This window comes from Hemicordylus capensis, chromosome 2, assembly GCF_027244095.1.
Source record: "Hemicordylus capensis ecotype Gifberg chromosome 2, rHemCap1.1.pri, whole genome shotgun sequence".
Classification (NCBI taxonomy): domain Eukaryota; kingdom Metazoa; phylum Chordata; class Lepidosauria; order Squamata; family Cordylidae; genus Hemicordylus; species Hemicordylus capensis.
Genome location: NC_069658.1, coordinates 98,078,344 through 98,096,825, shown reverse-complemented (window position 1 = coordinate 98,096,825; position 18,482 = coordinate 98,078,344). Strand labels below are relative to the sequence as shown.

At 42.6% G+C, this 18,482-nt stretch overlaps 2 protein-coding genes across 10 annotated transcripts in view; both read right to left on the bottom strand.

The window, feature by feature from the left end:
- The window catches only part of GKAP1 (G kinase anchoring protein 1), a 70,962-nt gene extending 63,087 nt beyond the window's left edge, over positions 1-7,875 (bottom strand). Inside the window, exons 1-3 of one of the 5 annotated variants that reach the window (XM_053304044.1) lie at positions 7,650-7,875; positions 1,406-1,664; positions 564-707 (exon numbers count right to left, since the gene is read on the bottom strand). In XM_053304044.1, coding sequence (XP_053160019.1) covers positions 564-707; positions 1,406-1,624 — 363 coding nt within the window. In that variant the 5' untranslated portion in view covers positions 1,625-1,664; positions 7,650-7,875. Of the gene's footprint in view, positions 1-563; positions 708-1,405; positions 1,665-5,886; positions 5,908-7,209; positions 7,367-7,482; positions 7,630-7,649 lie in introns of those variants that run through there. The other 4 variants (XM_053304047.1, XM_053304046.1, XM_053304045.1 and 1 more) reach the window with 4 other exon arrangements.
- A 5,861-nt stretch (positions 7,876-13,736) lies between these two features.
- Positions 13,737-18,482, bottom strand: part of KIF27 (kinesin family member 27) — a 71,507-nt gene continuing 66,761 nt past the window's right edge. For 4 of the 5 annotated variants that reach the window (XM_053304038.1, XM_053304039.1, XM_053304042.1 and 1 more), the window contains 3 exons: positions 18,260-18,458; positions 17,298-17,462; positions 13,737-16,284 (listed from right to left, as the gene is read on the bottom strand). In XM_053304038.1, the coding sequence (XP_053160013.1) occupies positions 15,851-16,284; positions 17,298-17,462; positions 18,260-18,458 (798 nt within the window). In that variant the 3' untranslated portion in view covers positions 13,737-15,850. The remainder of the gene's footprint in view (positions 16,285-17,297; positions 17,463-18,259; positions 18,459-18,482) is intronic. The other variant, XM_053304040.1, reaches the window with a different exon arrangement.

Below are 18,482 nucleotides of genomic sequence, written 5' to 3'. Positions count from 1 at the left end.
GCTTCCAAAGCTACTGTCCTAAGCACATAGACTAGGGAGCAAGTCTCATCAAACAGAACATTATTCTGAACAAACATTTTCAGGTCTGTGCTATCAGTTATGGCCTGATCCTATGCACGCTTAGTTAGAAGGAAGTACTACATTCAATGGAGCTGACTCTCAGGTAAGTGTACATAGGACTTGCAACTTTAGCTGTGCTAAGCAGGCCTGATTTCCTGCATATCTCTGGACCAAACTAGATGGGAAAATTTCATATTTGCCCTTACACTTTTTTTTTTTTTTAAACTTTAACAAGCAGCCATGCAGGTCATCAATTAGACAGACACCATGATGATAGGTTTTTAACCTTTTACTCCCAGGATGTGGTTCTAACGACTGCCAGCTGCTAACTTGGTCAAAAGGGAAGTTGCCACTGATGTCAATGGCAGCTTCCCACCAGATGCAAATCTGGAGGAGGGATTTTTGAGGAATGAAAATAAGACTGCAGCTGTGACAGTGCCTAAGCATGCTTTTTGTAGACTTAGTGCTTAAACTTGCTACAATAAATATTTTACTTTAACTACCTGCTCATCTCTCTGTCTCCACTCTTGCCAGTTCTCTTCTTGAGAGTCCTTCTGTGCTGAATTGTGTAGTGTTTGCTCATGCTGAGACAAGCAGGCTCCTTGAGAAGACTTCTGAGGGATTTTTTTAAAAGCGAGATTTCTGAGCTACACAGGAAGACAGCAAATATGAATGAATAACTTTATAAAATATAAAACACCAACAGTAAAACAAAGGTTCTCTTTATAAAGCATATTTATTCAAGTGATTAAATTTACTAAACAATTGATAGTAATGAACTGAACTCACTTCAATAGTAAACTCACATTGTTTTATGTGAATTCCACAGGAAGTGATGCACTACAATTATCATAGGCAGCTATAAAATATTAAGTCAGGAAATCAACTTTAAAGAAATTGCCAAATCAAAGAGATAAAAAAACCACAAAACCAATAATGCTTTAGAAGCACTGTTGATTTATCATGTGTTTAAATACTGGATAACTCTTATTACCACTCAATAACATTTATACTTGAAACTGTCATACCAGAAATAGGAACAATAATTTGTTTAATTTAGGAATACGGTCACTCATGGACAGCAAGACTATGATCCCAGGACACCTATACTGAAGAAAGCTATACTGAACCCAGAGCTACCAACTCCAAGCAAGCATGCTTAGGACTTGGTTACAACTCAAGTGGTTTTGAGGGCAAGGATTACAACGGATCCCAAAGGCAGCTGATATAAATTTCAGCCCTTACAGGAATCTTCACCATATCTTACGTATAGCTCAAAAATACTACATTTGAGTTTCCCTTGTCTGACTGTGATTATTTTAGAAAATTCATTACAGAAACACACCTCATTTGCTTCACTCTGTTGCTGTTCCTTCTTTTTTCTCCTTTTTTCCTTTTTCTTTTCATTTGTGGTTGTCTTGCTGCCTGAACCTTGGGCCTTCCCAGCACTCCGACCACTTCTTCCCTTTCCAGATTCTGAATCGGATCCACTGCCACTATCCACTTGTAAAAGAGCAAATCGAGATGCAGTAGTAGGAACTGAGCTAATTACTGTAGAGGCCATTTTAGAGGTGTCTGGAAGATCTCTTAATTCAAGGTTTTTCCTGGAAAAATAGCAGTAAAATAAAAGGAAATGGGGTAGGGGAAGAGATCACTACAAAAGAGCATTTGTACACATCAGTTTCAGCAGCTTTCTAAAATTTGATCAAAACCATTAAACTACCACAATATTTTAATTTTACTTTGAACCACAGACCTATGAGCAAGAATACTGTAAAAATGAGTAGCTGCTCACAAAGAGTTCACAGATATCAAGTATGATAGGTTTTCAGTAATTGAAGTTATATAGCCAGAGACCATAAAGTTCTAGGCGCGTTAATCACTGGGGCAAATGTTCGTATTCCCAAAATGAAGAACTGAAAAAAGAACTAGCAACTCTGCAGTGCTTCCTTTCTGAACCTGTATGCACCAGATTCCAAAGCGGATGGGGAAATCATCAATTATTGGGAAAGTAGCTATCATTTTGTTCTTAGGAAAGAATGTAAAAGCAAACTCATTGATCTTTTCCAAATGTTTGCACTTTATAAACACACAGTCTTCAGAGTGAGATTAACAAGGTTTTGATAAGTAGCTTCATTAGCTTTTAAGGATTAACTTTAGGTCTCTGGGGAAGTACTGTAGCCATCAATGGAACATGTTTTAGAAAGTCTTCATTATTTCATTACTGTACAATTAAGAGAATAAAGAATCTCAAGTAGAATGTTTATACTGCATTATGCTGCACCACTAAAAGAGAAGATGGCAGCAGTGTCCTCTCTAACAGGGATTCCCAGATGTTGTTGACTACAACTCCCAGAATCTCCAGCTGCAATGACTTTTGCTTGGGGATAATGGGAGTTGTAGTCAACATCTGGGAATTCCTGTTAAAGGGGAACACTGAATAGCAATGTTATAAAACTGATAGAGAAGACCCTACAGGTCTTTTCCAGGAAGTTGTAGATGAGCACCAGACATCCTCTGTTCACCTCCCCCGAGGATCCAATGAGAAGTATTAATCCCTAATACTACCCTAAATTTTCCTAGAGACTTACCCTCAAAAGAGGGATTGCTTGAATCCCAATTTAGGAGCATGCCACTCCTTCAAGGTAGGCTGCCACCAGTTGAAGACTATCTAAAGCCACTAACCAGGCTCAGACATGGCTTCAACACCCTAGAACTGTCCAGTTTGGGACTTGCTGGGACTGCAGCCAGGGCCACACAATCCAAGTCTAGATAAACAATTATTACTAGCTTAACCCACGCAGAGCATCTGCATGCTAGTACTTGATTGCTCCCCTCACTCCCTGCCACAGCCCCCCTCACCTCAGAGATCTCTCCACTCTCACCTGAGCTGCACTCCTGCGTCTCCTCCTCCATCCCGTTGCTTCCACCCCCCTCACCTCTCTTGGTCACTCCTCCATCCCTTTACTCAATTCCCCCTCACCCTTCTTGGCCGCACCTGCAGTGCTGCAGGTGCCTACTGGCCAAGCTGCAGCCCCCTATCCCCAGAGACCTCTCCACCCTCACCTGCGCCCCACTTCTGCTCCTCCCCACAGGAGCAGCAGCAGCTGACCAGGCCCTTCCTCACTGCCTCCACCGCCATAGCTGCTCGTTCCCCTCGGGCCCTTCCCTTCCCTTGCCTTGCCTGCCTCCCTCCACCAATGGCCCTGGTAGCTCCAAACAGCAGAGGTGGTTGACTGGGCCCTTCCTTGCTGCCGCCGCCACCATAACCACTCATTCCCCTCGGGCCACTGACAGGCTCGGGCCTGTCCCTTGCCCTCCCTTCTTTCTCTCTTCCCATCCCATCTTTTTTCTCTCTCCTCTACTTGCTCTTCCCCATTTTTCTTCTCCTCCCTTTTTCTCTCTCTCTCCCTTCCTGAGTTAACAGATCTTGTTCATCTTGTTTCCTCATCTAACTCACAACAGCAGCCTCCTTCTCCTGAAGGGGCTCTTTCCCTTCTCACGACCCCTCTCTTTGCAGACCACTTCCCACTATCCTTTTATATATACATATATAGATTCCTCTCCTCTACAATCAAAAATATCTTCCGACTACTAACATTTGCATTCCAACTGTCCTTAACCATCACAGGCTCCTCCTCCCTATCTGCATATGGAATCCCCACTGCCCAATCACCATGGTGCTTCTGCTCTCACAGGTTTCTCTTCCCTATCTGCATATGGAATCTCCACTGCCCAATCACCATGGTGCTTCTGCTCGCGAACTCTCATGAGTGCTGCCACGGACAGGGTTAGCCATGGGTATGCCTTAGAGAATTATATATATATAAAATATTTTAAGAACAACTCATCAGGAGTGCATGATCTTACAAGGCAAATGGAGAAAGTGTTTTGCAAGGAACCCTCCAGAACCTTTAAAACCGGATTGAAGCTACTTCTAATTATATGAAATGTATTAAGTAAATAAGGGCTGCACATAGAAGGAATTGGGGGGAAACAGGTGAAATGGGAAGTAAAGAAAGGCACACAGTAATTCAGAAGAAAATACAAAACATTAACTAACTAGCTAACACCTTAGTCTAGCTGTAGGCAAGTCTTTGGGTGAGAGAGCATTAATCTCTACAGCTTCTCCCTTTCTGGACACCAGAAGGACCTGGTGACATGTTAACTTGGATTACTCATGATTGGACTGGTGACAAAATGGTGGGGGGACTGGGCTCCTATTTTATAGTTGTTAAAGAGGGGGAAGGCTTTCCCACTCTACCAGAGACAGACAGCTCTGGGATCCGATTAAAAGAGACAGGATATATCTGGTTTTAAGACGATCCAGGGTTGAGGTTTTCCCTCCACATTCAAGGTTCCTCCTCAATGGGTCTGAACTTGTACAGTGGTCCCTCGACTTACGAATTACTCGACAACCGAAATTTTCGAGTTACAAACGGAAAAAAATGCTGCACTCTTACGAATTTTTCGATATCCGAACGGCACTGGGGTGGGGGGTTCCACTTAAAAAGGGGGGGCTTTACTCACCCCTTCCATGAAAGTAAGGCACTGTACTGTACTTTATTCCTTGTAGTAATCGGGCGGCAGGGTGCCGCCCGCTTCAATCTCCTTCGGCGCTTCTCGTAGCCATAATCGGGGCGGCAGGATCGCTCCCAGTCCCTGCCGCCCCCTTCAAGCTCAGTCCCCCTTGGCTGGCGGCCGCCCCCTGAAGCTCCCCAGAGGTCCCCTGCCGCCCCCTTCTTTCCGAATCTAACCCCATTTAAGAGGACGGCAGGAGAACTCCCTGCCGCCCCCTTCCCCCTTGCCGGCTGGGCTGCAACTGGCTTCTAGGAAGCCTTTCGCGCGCCTGCGCAAAAGGCTTCCTAGAAGCCAGTTGCAGCCCAGCCGGCAAGGCAAGCGGACGGCAGGGAGTTCTCCCGCCGCCCGCTCGCTAAAGTTCCCTAAAAGTTAAGGAACTTTAGCGCACAGCGGCGGGAGAACTCCCTGCCATCCGCTTGCCTTGCCGGCTGGGCTGCAACTGGCTTCTAGGAAGCCTTTTGCGCAGGCACGCGAAAGGCTTCCTAGAAGCCAGTTGCAGCCCAGCCGGCAAGGGGGAAGGGGGCGGCAGGGAGTTCTCCTGCCGTCCTCTTAAATGGGGTTAGATTCGGAAAGAAGGGGGCGGCAGGGGACCTCTGGGGAGCTTCAGGGGGCGGCCGCCAGCCAAGGGGGACTGAGCTTGAAGGGGGCGGCAGGGACTGGGAGCGATCCTGCCGCCCCGATTATGGCTACGAGAAGCGCCGAAGGAGATTGAAGCGGGCGGCACCCTGCCGCCCGATTACTACAAGGAATAAAGTACAGTACAGTGCCTTACTTTCATGGAAGGGGTGAGTAAAGACCCCTCCCTTTTCTCTCCGGAACGAATTAATCCGTTTCTAATGCATTCGTATGGGAAACCACTTTTCGACTTACGAACTTTTCGACCTACGAATATGCATTCGGAACGGATTAAGTTTGTAAGTCGAGGGACCACTGTATGTCTAAAGGTAGGTCTGTTTTGAGCTGGCACCTATTGTGAAAAAGGGTTTAAGACTATAGCTTGATGTCTCTGTCCCTTAAATGACAAAAAGCAAGGTCTGTCCTCATTCAGTATCAAAAGGGAGGAATGTCCCTCATTCAGAGTGGAGTGGAAGTGAAGACATTCTTGAGCTAAAATGGGAACCTGAATTTCATCACACTCCCTAAAGTTTTCCTAGCTGTGACAAATAGTGTAAGAGATACCCTTACACAGCATGGCATAAAAATGAAACAAGCCCCCTCACTTTCCAAAAAAGAAATTTCAATTACCTAGGAGACTAGTGCTGAACAAAGTAAAAAGCAAAAAATGTCACCAGCATGTTTTCTGAATGAGGTATTAGTTTTTCATTAAAAAAAAGTATATTCTTCATTTACATTATCTTCCTTTATATGACTCTCCCTAAGTATATGCAAGTGTAGTAAATTTCAGACTCCAACAATCTTTCATTTTGCTTCATTTAAAAAAAAAAGAATCTAGTTGAACAAGAAATTAAGAAGTTTTCATCTTCTGCGACGATTTCTCTTCAGGAAAAACACGGTGTTTAGTTCAATATGAACATTGATGCTATATTCATTTCAAATGTCTAAAATGAGCAAACAGACAAGTATTCATACTTTCTAAAGCACACATACACAAAGTGTTGGCAATTCTCATTTAGAAAGTTTTAGTAGTCTATATTAAATAAAGTTATTTATTTATTTGATTTCTATACCGCCCGTTCAGGGCGGTTTATACAGAGAAATAATAAATAAATAAGATGGCTCCATGTCCCCAAAGGGCTCACAATCTAAAAAGAAACATAAGATAGACACCAGCAACAGACACTGGAAGTACTGTGGTGGGGGTGGACAGGGCCAGTTACTCTCCCCCTGCTAAAGAGATAAAACCCTCCTTAAATAGTTTTAAAGAAGGCGGATAAGCTTTTCCTATTATTTCAATAAGCCACTGAAAAACTGGACTGGGGAGACCCAACTTCAAATCCCCATTCAGTCATAAAACTCACTGGGTGACTCTGGGCCAGCCTCTGATCTCTCAACCTAACATACCTCACAGGACTGTGAGAATAAACATAACTGGGCTCCTTGGAAGAAGAGCAGAATATAAATGTAAAAACAAAACAAAAACAAGCATTTCTGCAAACTTCAGAAGACTGAGCATTCTTACTAGAAGAAAGTAGTCCATCATGACATGTCATTTTGTCAACTATTAACAAGACATCAACATATCTGCTGACACCAATAACTCTGTAGAAGTGTACTACGTATAAAAACAATAGCCAATCCCACCAACATTAAATGCTTTGAAGTACTATTGATCTTATGTGGAAAAGAGCTGAACACAGGGCTTAACTTACTCACTGACATGCGAGGTTCAGAAATGCTTAACGATGCATTGGCTACATAATTATGGATTTCATTGTACTGCCGAAATCTAACATGTCAGTTACCTACACTTGCAATGCACTAAAGTATTAGGACCTTCCCCGCCCCCACACCCATTTCAGCAGCTCCCAGAGCAGATGGCTTGGCTGCTAGGCAGGCTTGAGCCCCAGCATCATTTAAGACAAACAGAAAGGCAAATATTTCGCCTACTACCACAAAGTAGCTCATGCATTGCTGCCTCTCCTCGCTGAGCATCAGATTTGCTTGAGAAGTTGGGGGAAACGGGCTTTGAACCAAGTAGAGGATGCGGCACCTGCTGCCACGCAGCAACCCGCGAGCTCAGCTAACGGGCCGTCCAGTTGGCTCCAGGACACTTCCAGGCGCGCGGCCAAGCCAACTGCCCCCCCCCCGCGCGCGCGCAGTTCATCAACCTCTCTCCCACCCCCACCCCCGACGCAGTCCAGGCGCTCTTTTTCTGCTCACCCCTCCCCCGGGAAAGTCGGGAGGAAGCAGGGCCAGAGGCAGCAGGGTATCCCTCCTCCACTCTTTGGAGACAGGAGAGGAAAAGCCAGTTGCTGGGGGGAAAGGCCCTCGCTGCCCTGCTGAGCCCAAATGCCGCTCTCGGGGGACTAAGAGGAAGGACGGTTTACCTCACAGGCACCTAATAAGCAGTTGTCGACGTCCAGAGAATGGTTCGGGACGCTGTGGACGTACGAAAGCTTGCGGCGACGCAGCTGGCGGAGGCGGGGTGAAAGGGCTTCTGAGACGAGAGCGCGTGTCCGTGTCCAGCTCGAGCGCTCGCTCCTTCCCTCCCTCGCGGAGTTTGTTTATCTCTCGGGTCGGTTTGCTGTTCAGTAAAGGCAGGTCAGCTGACGCATGCGCAACAGAGGTGGTTTGTGACGTAGGCAGGACCACAACTGTCCTCCGCGCACACGCACGTACTTTGGTCCGCGGCCCAAGTCAACCAGCCCGCTACAGAGAAGAACCATTCAACAGGCAGCGCGACGGCGAGTGGGTGGCAGTATTAGCCAGGGTTGCCTTAGCCTACGCTGACAGAAGCTACTGAAGCCATGGACATTATTTTTGACAATATCAAGCCGCATTGCTTTCTGTAGTCTGCAGACTGGTTCTAATTCCTGGAGACGCCGAGCCAATCCTGAGGGTTGGCAAACTTGGATTAAAGCGTGGCGAAGTAAAAATGCAGAGGAAGAAATGGCATGCAACTGTTCGCGTTCTTCTTATGGTACTTATTTCGATGTCTCCATTAATAATTAAAGACTCCACTATATAGCACTGAAACAGTCTGATGGTCTTGAAGCCTTACAACGGCTGAGAACCAGGTGTCCCAGGTAGCTCCGCCTCTCACCTTTCTTGTGTGTCCTCGCTCGACTTGGCTGCTGCTGTACCTGCTGAGTCCCCAAGACTCCTCTTTCTGGCACCTGCGTGTCTGCTTTTTAAGTATGCATCAGTGATGCCGCTTGTGTGCTGTAGTAGCTAACCGTAGTTTTAAAATACCCGCTACTGGTGCCAATAGTGCTGTTGTACGATAATTGAATAACTGTATATTGATTTTGTTTTTGTAGAAATAAGGAAAAGTTTTGTGCCTTTTGCATAAGCTATGATATACTAGATCAGATGGATTGGATGTGGCTGCTGAATTGGGCATGAGTGTACTAGTTTTAAAGCAGTCTGAAATTAAGGGTCAAATATATTTGTCCTATTAATTTCAGTGTGAGTATTTATGTAAGCCAGCAACTGGAAGACCCTGTGTGTATCTATATACACAAAGACAGGGCCCTCCAGTATGTATGTATGTACTTGCTAGTAAAATATCTTTGATTTGATATCAAGTCATTGTCAACTCTTAGTGATCACATAGATTCTCTCCAGGATGATCAACTTGGCCTTTAAGGTCTCTCAGGGGTGCATTGATTGCTTTCATGATCGAGTCCATTCACCTTGCTGCTGGTTGTCCTCTTATCTTTCCTTCCACTTTTCCCAGCATTATGGACTTCTCGAGAGAGTCCTGGGTTTTCGCATAATGTGTCTGAAGTATGATCATTTGAGCCTGGTCATTTGTGCCTCTAGTGAAAATTCTGGATGGATTTGTTCTATGACCCATCTGTTTGTTTTCCTGGCTGTCCATGGATCCTGAAAAGTCTTCTCCAGCACCAAAGTTCAAAAGTGTCAATACTTTTTTGATCTTGCTTCAAAGTCCAGCTTTCGCATCCATAGAGCATCATGGGGAAAACCATTGTTCGAACGATTCTAATCTTTGTAGTTGCCACATCGTGGCATCTAAATATACTTTCCAAGGTCTTCATTGCAACCGGTGTTCCCTCTAAGTTGTGCGCATATGCAAGCATACACAAGTTTTTTTTATGTCTGCTGAGTTAATTTTAGGTTCTGCTCAGGTTGAATCAGGAAGGCCCCATTCTGAATGCACATGTGCACACACTGCCTTGATACTGCTGCCCAGAAAAAAATCATTCTGCACATAGATGAAAAATTAGAACATTGATTGCAACCCTACCAAGTGCTAGTCTGCGATGTATTTCTTGACTGCTGGATCCTTTACTATTGATGGTCGATCCTAAAAGGCAGAAGTTATCCACCACTACTTCATTATTAATTCTGAGGCTGGTTACTATACTCGTTGTCATTAGTTTAGTCTTCTTAAGTAGTACTCCCATTTTTTTTACTGTACTCCTTGACTTTCATTACTAGAGCTTGCAGATCATCCACGTTCTCAGCTATCAGAATGGTGTCATCAGCATAGCGCAAGTTATTGATGTTTCTTCCCAGGCATGGAGCCACGATACGAGCTGCCCGTGCCCAGCTGTGGCGCGGCAGCACCTATCACCCCACCCCCGCATCTGACGTTAGACGTGGGGGCTAGCCAAACCCCCGGAATCAGATGCAGGGGGCGTGGTCTGGCTCCCGTACCGCATGGCTCCATTCAGCAGTTAGAGCCTGGCTGACGCTACGTTCCCTTAAAGGCAGGGAAGAGCCACTCCTGGCTGTGCTGCGAACGCAGCACCAGCCATTTAACTCCCAAACGGGGCCACAGGGCCCCTGTGGAACTAAACCACCACCACCACCCGCATCTGACATCAGATGGGGGGGGTCAGGGCCACGAGGCATGGCCCGATTGGCGGCAGCCCGGGTTCTTTGAACCCATTTGCCCAATGGTGGCTCTGCCCCTGTTTCTTCCTCAAACTTTAAAACCATGCTTATTTCTCTTTCCACATAGAGCTCTAATCTGCGTTGGATGATCCTGAGCATTATTTTGCTAGCATGTGAAGTTAAGGATATTGTGCAATGATATGCGTAATCTGTTAGGTCTCCTTTCTTTGGTATGGGTATGTAGACTGACCTCTTCTGATCTGTTGGCCACTGTGTTGTTCTCCAAATTTGCTGGCATAGTTTGGTTAGAGCTTGACTGATTCTTCTTCTGCCATATTTCTGTAGCTATTCCATCAATTCCTATAGCATTTTGACTTGTTAATGACAGGAGTGCTGATCTAGCTTCATCTTCCCATACTAGAGGTTCTTGCAGGTAGGGGATATCTTCTAGAGTATCTTAGATGTTGATGACCCTGCTGTACAGATTTTCAGTATACTCCTTCCATCTGTTTAATATTCGCTGAATCCGTTACTATCTGTCCTTTGCACTGTTCCCTCTAAGGTGTGTGCATGCTCATAAGTTTTTGGATGTCAGCTCAGTTCATTTTAGATCCCCCTCAGGTTGAATCAAGAAGGCCCCATTATGAATGCATATCCACACACACTGCCTTGAAACTGCTGCTCAGAACAAAACTCATTCTGCACAGAGATGGGGAAAAATTAAGAGGGACTACTGGACCTTTGGCATCCCTTAACATACCAATTCGAGGTTGGAACCTTCTTCTGAGTTCAGAGATCTTTTGGAAAATTTCCTACCCCCACCCCTATGTCTATTTCCATCCTCAAGGTCTTTACAGATGACATTGTAGTATTGCTCCTAACAGCTTTCTGAAATTCCCCATGGTGGGTACATTCTCAAGATCATACCATGGAAGCTGGATAGCTTTGTTTTTCCACTTTAGCTTGACCTGGAATTTGCACATGAGCAGTTTATGATCTGTTTCACAGTCGGCTCCCATCCATGTTTTTGCTGTTGTAACTGAACTTTTCCACCTCGTTGCACCAATAATGTAATCAATTTGATTTCTGTGTACTTCATCTGGTGAAGACCATGTGTATAGGCGCCACTTTGGTTGTATGAAGAATGTGTTAGCAATGAAGAGATCATTGGGCTTGGCAAAAACTAATAAGTTGTTCTCCTGCTTCATTTCTGTTTCCTAAGCCATACAGTCTGTGTTTTCTTCCTTACCATTTCCAACTTTGGCATTCCAGTCTCCAACCACCACCAGCACATCTTCTTGCATGTTCTCTCAGTTTCAGACTGAACTTGAGCATAAAACTCATCAACTTCCTCTTCTTCTGCATCAGTCGTTGGGGCATAGACTTGAAGAACGGTCATGTTAAAAGGGTTGTCCACGAAATCTTATCAATAGTAGTCAGTCACTGACCACATTGTACCCAAGTACTGTCATTTCTTTATCCTTCCTGACTATGAAAGCAACACCATTTCTTCTTTGTTTCTTGTGTCCTGAATAGTAAACGGTATGATTTTCTGACTGAGTGTGTCCTATTTCAGTCCACTTTAATTCACTGATGCCCAATATGTCAATCTGTAGTCGATTAATTTCATCTTTCACTGTGTCAAGCTTTCCCATATTCATGCTTCTTATGTTCCGTGTTCCCATTGTAATTCTGTCTTTGCAGCTTTGGGTTTTCTTTTTCTGCATGGCAACATCAGCTGCTAGACATCCAAAAGGCTTTAATCTAACTGCATCATAAACACCATTGGTACTCTGAGAGATCCTCAGCTCTTCCTCAGTAGCATGTTTGATTATTTATTTATTTATTTATTTAATCAAATTTGTACACCACCCCAAACTTTCGTCTGGGCGGTTAACAATAACTGGGTGCCATCTGTGCCATCCAACCCGAGGGGGCCCATTATCTGGCACTACATCAACAAATATTCTATTTTGTCTATCCATTTGGTTTTCTTGATAAAATACAGGAGTGGCTTACCATTGCCTTCTCCCGTGCAGTATGAAATGATGCCTTTGTCATTGTCACTGAAGTGATCGTCCGCCTCTTACAACTTCCTATATTGCTTCTGCCCAATATAGGTGCCTGCTTGCTTTAGCTGGGCAGCTGGGATGACCTTCATGCTTTAGGTGACCCTACTGGGAGTATAGCTCCCGGCATACTTCGCTCATCCCTCCCAGGAACACCAACACCACTCCCTCCATGATGAGGCAGCATAGCAGGACTTGGGTGTGTGTGTTATAGCTTACAAACATATTAATGTCATATCTTCCTTTGATTCTAGTCTTTTCCTAGTCTGAGGTCTCATTCCCCATGCTGTCCAATGGGAGAGTTTTTCTGAGGATGTAATTATTTTTTTCTGGGGTTTGGAATTTTATTGGTAGGCTGGGCATCCTGAACCTACCTGCAGACACAGCATTTCCCTATCTTTTGTAGTTCGGTCTGGGAGTTTCATGTCAGTGAGTCAGTCAGTAACAACAGAGACAGTTTGATGAAATCAAATTTTAGTTTGTTTCTACTTACACCATCAGCAACAGATGGGTTTTTAAAAGAAAAGTTTGTGTGAGCACATGTGGCTCACAAGGTGAGAGTTAAGCCTGCAGCATTAGAGTTTCAGGGCAGGTGACAAGAAAAGAATGATGGACAGATTATGTATTATTATTATGTATTGCAGATTATGTATTATCCAAGTTTAATCTGTGAGGTGTGAGGGTCTTGAGTCTGTATATCAAAAAGTTTTGCCTGTTCACACTGATTATTGTTGTTGCACCCAAAAATCTGGTGCAGAAAAAAGATGGAAGGACAAAACTGAAAACAATGGAATGTTGGAGTTGCTGTAAATATTATAGGAAGGAATATCCATTCCAGAGAAACAGCTAATATGGAAACCATCTTATTGTAATGTTCAGGGGTAAAAGAGAACTTAAATGGTGTATGTATCTGAATACTGAGTAGTTTTCTGCATCTACCAGCTTAAGTTGGTAGAGCCTCTAACTCTCCAGGGCTTGTTTTTTACCCCTTAATGTTCTTGTAACACCCTTCTCATCTGCTCATAAGATGTCATAGAAAACAAGACTAGAGAGTTAGCCTAATATCACAGGCAATGCTGATAGTCTCCTTCAGAACCCCTGCGACATTTTACCGATCATGGAGCTAGATTTTTTGGGTACTACTGAAAGAGCTTAGAACTTAGCAGTTCCACTAGGCTTTGTTGAACTGATCCAGACCTTCTGTTGAGTTAAGTAGCCAGCAATACCACTGCTCTAGTGTTTGTGTTGCTGCTGTTCATTGACCGATGGCTCAGATCCATTTGAAAACCACCAAATCTTCAATTATTCAGTAGTTGGGATGCAAAAGCCAAATCCTGCACACTGCTTACTGTAGGCTGAAGCATCTGGAAGACACTTTGTGTGGCTGTCCCCATGCTATGACACAATGGAGCAATGATGTAAATATGCAAATTGCCTGCTTTTTGGAATTAGTTCATATTTATAACAATTCCCATTTTAATCTTAGGTTTTTTGCTTTTTTAAAAGTACAAATTAAGCAGCGGATTGACTGTACTTCAATAGTGTGTTTTACGATAATTGTATTTAGGTTGTACAAGTATTAAGTATCTAAAATATAAAATGTAACACGAAGTAAAATATATTTCAACTTCAGTCCACAGCCATTTGCAAAAACTTTCACATCACGATTCAACAGTACAACAAACAGTTGTAATTAAGAGAACAATTATTTCAGTTTCAACATGTTGCAAAATATTTTAGCGGTTTAAGAATAAAGCAGTTTGGACCCAGGATAAACTATGCTTTAGTATGTTCACAAGCAATCTTGTAACATGATATTCTAATGAGAAAGCTTTCCTTTTAAGAATCACACCAGTGGAAATTGATGTTGTCCATCAATGGATGGTAACTGTATAAGAGAATATATAATCCAGATTTACCGCCCCCCGCTACTGACCCCAAATGCAGCTAAGAGGAATAAATAATAAAGCAACATTTTAAGTGCAAGATCTGATACTCCAAAGTGGCAACTTTCTTAAAAATGTCCAATAACTAAGTACAATACACCTGAACACCACTCTGTTACTCTGTGTATGCCTATCACATTCTTAAAATACAAATATTTGAAATCAACTACTTTCTCTCAAATTCTCCTTATCAAAGATCACTAGAAAAATGGAATGGAACCATCCCTTCTACAGATAACTCAAGCTTTAAATAATATCTAATGCTTCTAAATAAGATGTATTGCAAAAGTACTTAACTGTGATTTTTGGCTGCAAAACCACAGCCAAATATATAAAATTAAGATAACATTGTGAAAGAGTTTGAGTATTTCTGGGTCGAAAATGGTCACACAAAACAATCTTGGGTAACAGAATGCAATGTGGAGAGAATTGTATGATGACATAGGGGGAAGGGGAAGGAAATAAAGGGTCCCAAAGCTTGCTGCTTGGTAGACATTGATCCCTTGATCCCAGGGCAAATGTTACTTATGCACCAAGTTTCATTTACCAACTTAGTGTTGTAATCTATAATAATGTGGTTCTGTCTGAAATACAGACATTCCCTACATACCAATGTAACATTTTTATTGTGCTTAAGGAGGCAGCTCAGTGACTTAAGTGCACCTACATCAATGTAAGTGATCAATACATTTGTTCTAGTAATTTATCTAAAATCATGCTTGCTCTGACAACTATTTCAGAATATACTTGCGGAACATGTTTTTCATACAAATGCCCCACTGACATTTCTAGGCACAGTTTCCAAGGAACTTTAAATAAAGTTTAACTTTGAGTTAGTTATTAAGTATGATTTAGGATTTAAGAGGCTATTAATTTTAAATAAAATAGTTTATGAAACTAGCTTCCTTGCCAACATAACATTGATTTTTTGACCAGAAAAAAAGTTATAGTCATGCTGGTTGTTTTTTTAAGGAAGGACATTCAACTTTAAGGTCTTGGTCAGCACCAAAGTGTTTTGTCATAAACTTCAGTATAAATGTGATGGAGAAAACCAGTTACTGCTGATGATCCCATGATGGTCTAGTTCGTATAAAATTGTTTGTGCAGGCAAACACTCCAGATCATGGTCAACTGTAATGTATAAAACTAACTAATCACAGATATAGTCACAGCAGCACTTCCTATAGTCAACTGTAATGTATAAAACTAACTAATCGGATATAGTCACAGCAGCACTTCCTATAAAGGTGGTAGTAATCTCCCCAGCTTCGTAATCGGTTGAAGTACTTCTGACTAACTGTGATTGCTCAGTTTATTGTATCATCTTTGTCCTCCTAAACAGGCCCTAAGAAATGGTTGGGATTGCTTATGTGGAAAAAATCTGGACTGGCTGTGAGCACTTCCTTGCAGCACTGGAAATAAGGATGCATTTAAGAAGACATGAAATAAAAATCCATGTCAATTCTAGAGAATTACAAGTACAAAACTTTTAATCACATTACTTAAGGGCAAAATTTCTTCAGTTGCAGCCTTTTATAATCATCACTATGTCAATAAGGCATGATAGATGTCTACATAACACAAGTAGTGTGCTGCAGTGTAAAGTACAGCAACTAGAATAACTCATATGAACACAATTCCATAAAATGGAATTTTTAGAACAAGTAATTACTTTCAAAATTTTATAGGGATGACTATATATTATAGTCCTTACAACTTTCTAGATATTTCAATGGAATCTGCCGGAATAGAGTTTACACCAGCTGCAAGACCTGAGCGCCGTGATGAAAGCTCAGAAGCAGGGATATGACGTAATTCTTTGCGAGAAAGTTTTACTGGAGTTACTCCTTGCAGCTGTGTCGCAGTGTCTCTGGGCTGAGAATGACATAATACTTGTGGGTAAGATTTTGCAGGCTGCCGTATTATTCCTGCTTGTTCCTCATGACTATTGGATAAACACAATATGCTGGGAACCGCTTCTGTAGCTTCCGCTTCACATTTGTGTGGATTTTGCTGTATTCCAAAACCACATAGTGGGTGGTCAGTTTCTTTTAATTTCCCTGATAACTTGGATGTCCACTTGAGCTCTTCTGAAGACACATTTGCTTGATCTTGGTTCAGGATCACATCAGCAGAACTACCACCTGAAGATAAATATTCAAAAGCAACAGTTGGCTTAAATGTTTTGCAATAGCTATAATCGTTTTTATGTTTTATGTTGCTAGGAATTTGACTTGGTTCAACTTTTTTTTTTGGTAAAGTTTCCAGTGCATTGGCAAAAATGAGTACAACATGTATAAAAGCACTGTTAAATACAAAAGTGGTAAAATGTAGGGATGTGCATGAAGGGCTCTTGCAGGAGCGGGTGAGGCAGGGAGCAGTTCCCTTAAATAGCAGATCCTGCTCCACTGCTGCTTTTCCAGGCATTGCGCTCGCTCTACCAAAGGCCACATGCAACTGTGGTACTGTTCCCTGCAGCCTACATGTGGCGTTGACGCGAACATGCAGCCATGTGCATGCCAACACCACATGCAGGCTGCAGGGAACAGCACAGCAGCTGCGCATGGCTTTTGGAGAGCAAGTGCTGCACCCAGAAAAGCAGTGGAGCAGCAGCAGAGGAAGTAAGGACTGGCTTAACTGCTTTTTAACGGAACTGCTCCCTGCCCCGCTGAACCAGCTCGGCTGCAGGCGCCTGAGCTGGTTCAGTACTTCATGCACATCCCTAGTAAAATGTGGCTGCACTGCCAGAGTTAAAGGGTGATAACACTGCTTTATACATGTGAAAGCTGGATAAGATCAGCCAACTCTTCAATAAAGAAATATTTTATTCAAAGACTTTGTAGTGTAAATAAACTAAGATCCAAATTCCCCTGTACTGATCATGTCGGAAAACATCAAGTACAATCCTACCATCCTATTGTAACTAAACCCAAGTTTGTGTAACAAATAAATGCATACTATTCCTCCACCCCTGCCTCCACTTCCCCTTCTCTATTTTCTTCAAATCCATGGCAAATTTTAGACTGTAAACTCCTCAGGTCAGGGTCCTGTGCCCTTGAACTTTGTAAAGTGTCATGCAAAACCTTCACCCCCAACTCCATAAGCTAATTAGGAGTTTGGATACCAATCTGAATGGCATGAATTCTAATATTCATACATTTACTTTGTGTCAGAGGATGGTGTGTTGATTCTCCAACCAGTTCCTTTAATTTCTTCTTCAATTCTCTGCTGGTTTTCTTATAGAAAAACAAATCTCTTTCCAGTTGCTGAACTTTAGCTTCATATGTTTTAAGGGTTTCTGTAATACTTTCACCATCTTTTTCTAAAAAGAGAAACCTAATTTTAGATTCAGTCTTGTTTTTGTTTCATGCTATAAGATGAACAAGATATGCAGCTGCAAATATCTCACTTGCAATTTCAAAGGTTTTAAGTGATATATTTAAATATATGATAAAAGAATCATGCTCTGGTGAAACCTCAGCAAAGAGATGGACATCATCCCTGGATAATTTTGTGGGAGGAAAATGTCATATGAACATATAAAGCTGCCCTTATTTCTGAGAGAGACCATTGTTCCATCTAGATAAATATTGTCTACACTCACTGGAAGTGACTCTCCGGGATTTCAGACAGTGGTCTTTCCCAGCCCTATCTGGAGGTGCTGTGGATTGAACGTGGCACCTTCTGCATGCAAATCAGGTACTCTACCACTAAGCTGCAGCCCGTCCCTCTCTTCATGTTAACTGAAACTGTGAAGATAAGATAAACTAATTACCTTTTGATTTTAGGAGAGGAAGTTGTCCTGTTCTCTGCTCATAACGCTACTTAATGATTATTTCAACTTAGAAGAAACCAGCAGTTAAATCTAGGATCTTCTCAAACTGCCTGAATCTAAACAGTACTATGTAGTGGTAGGGATGAGCCCCTAGCATTGCTTACCATTGGGTGAGGAGGATGGGCAGGCAGTGACTCTGGATGGAATAACTAGGAAAACTTTTGTATTTTATATGAATATCAAAGACTTCTATTCCAGGTGAAATTTTCAAATGGAATTAAACAATTTCTAGTGATCATTTATTATTTCAAGATTCACTACCACAAATCCCCAAACTCAAATACCTTTGCAATGCCGCAGTATTAATTGCATTTTTTGTTCATTTTCTTTCTGTTGAGCAGTTAGACGCCTGTCACACTGAAGCATAAGATGTTCAAGTGCCAACTGAAGTTCTCTTACTATATTTTCTTGTTCTATTACCCTCATTTCTAGTTCTTCATTTTGGAGCTGCAATTTACGTTGAGTTTCACGGAGGCTGACAACCTAATAAAGAAATATAGTCTAAAT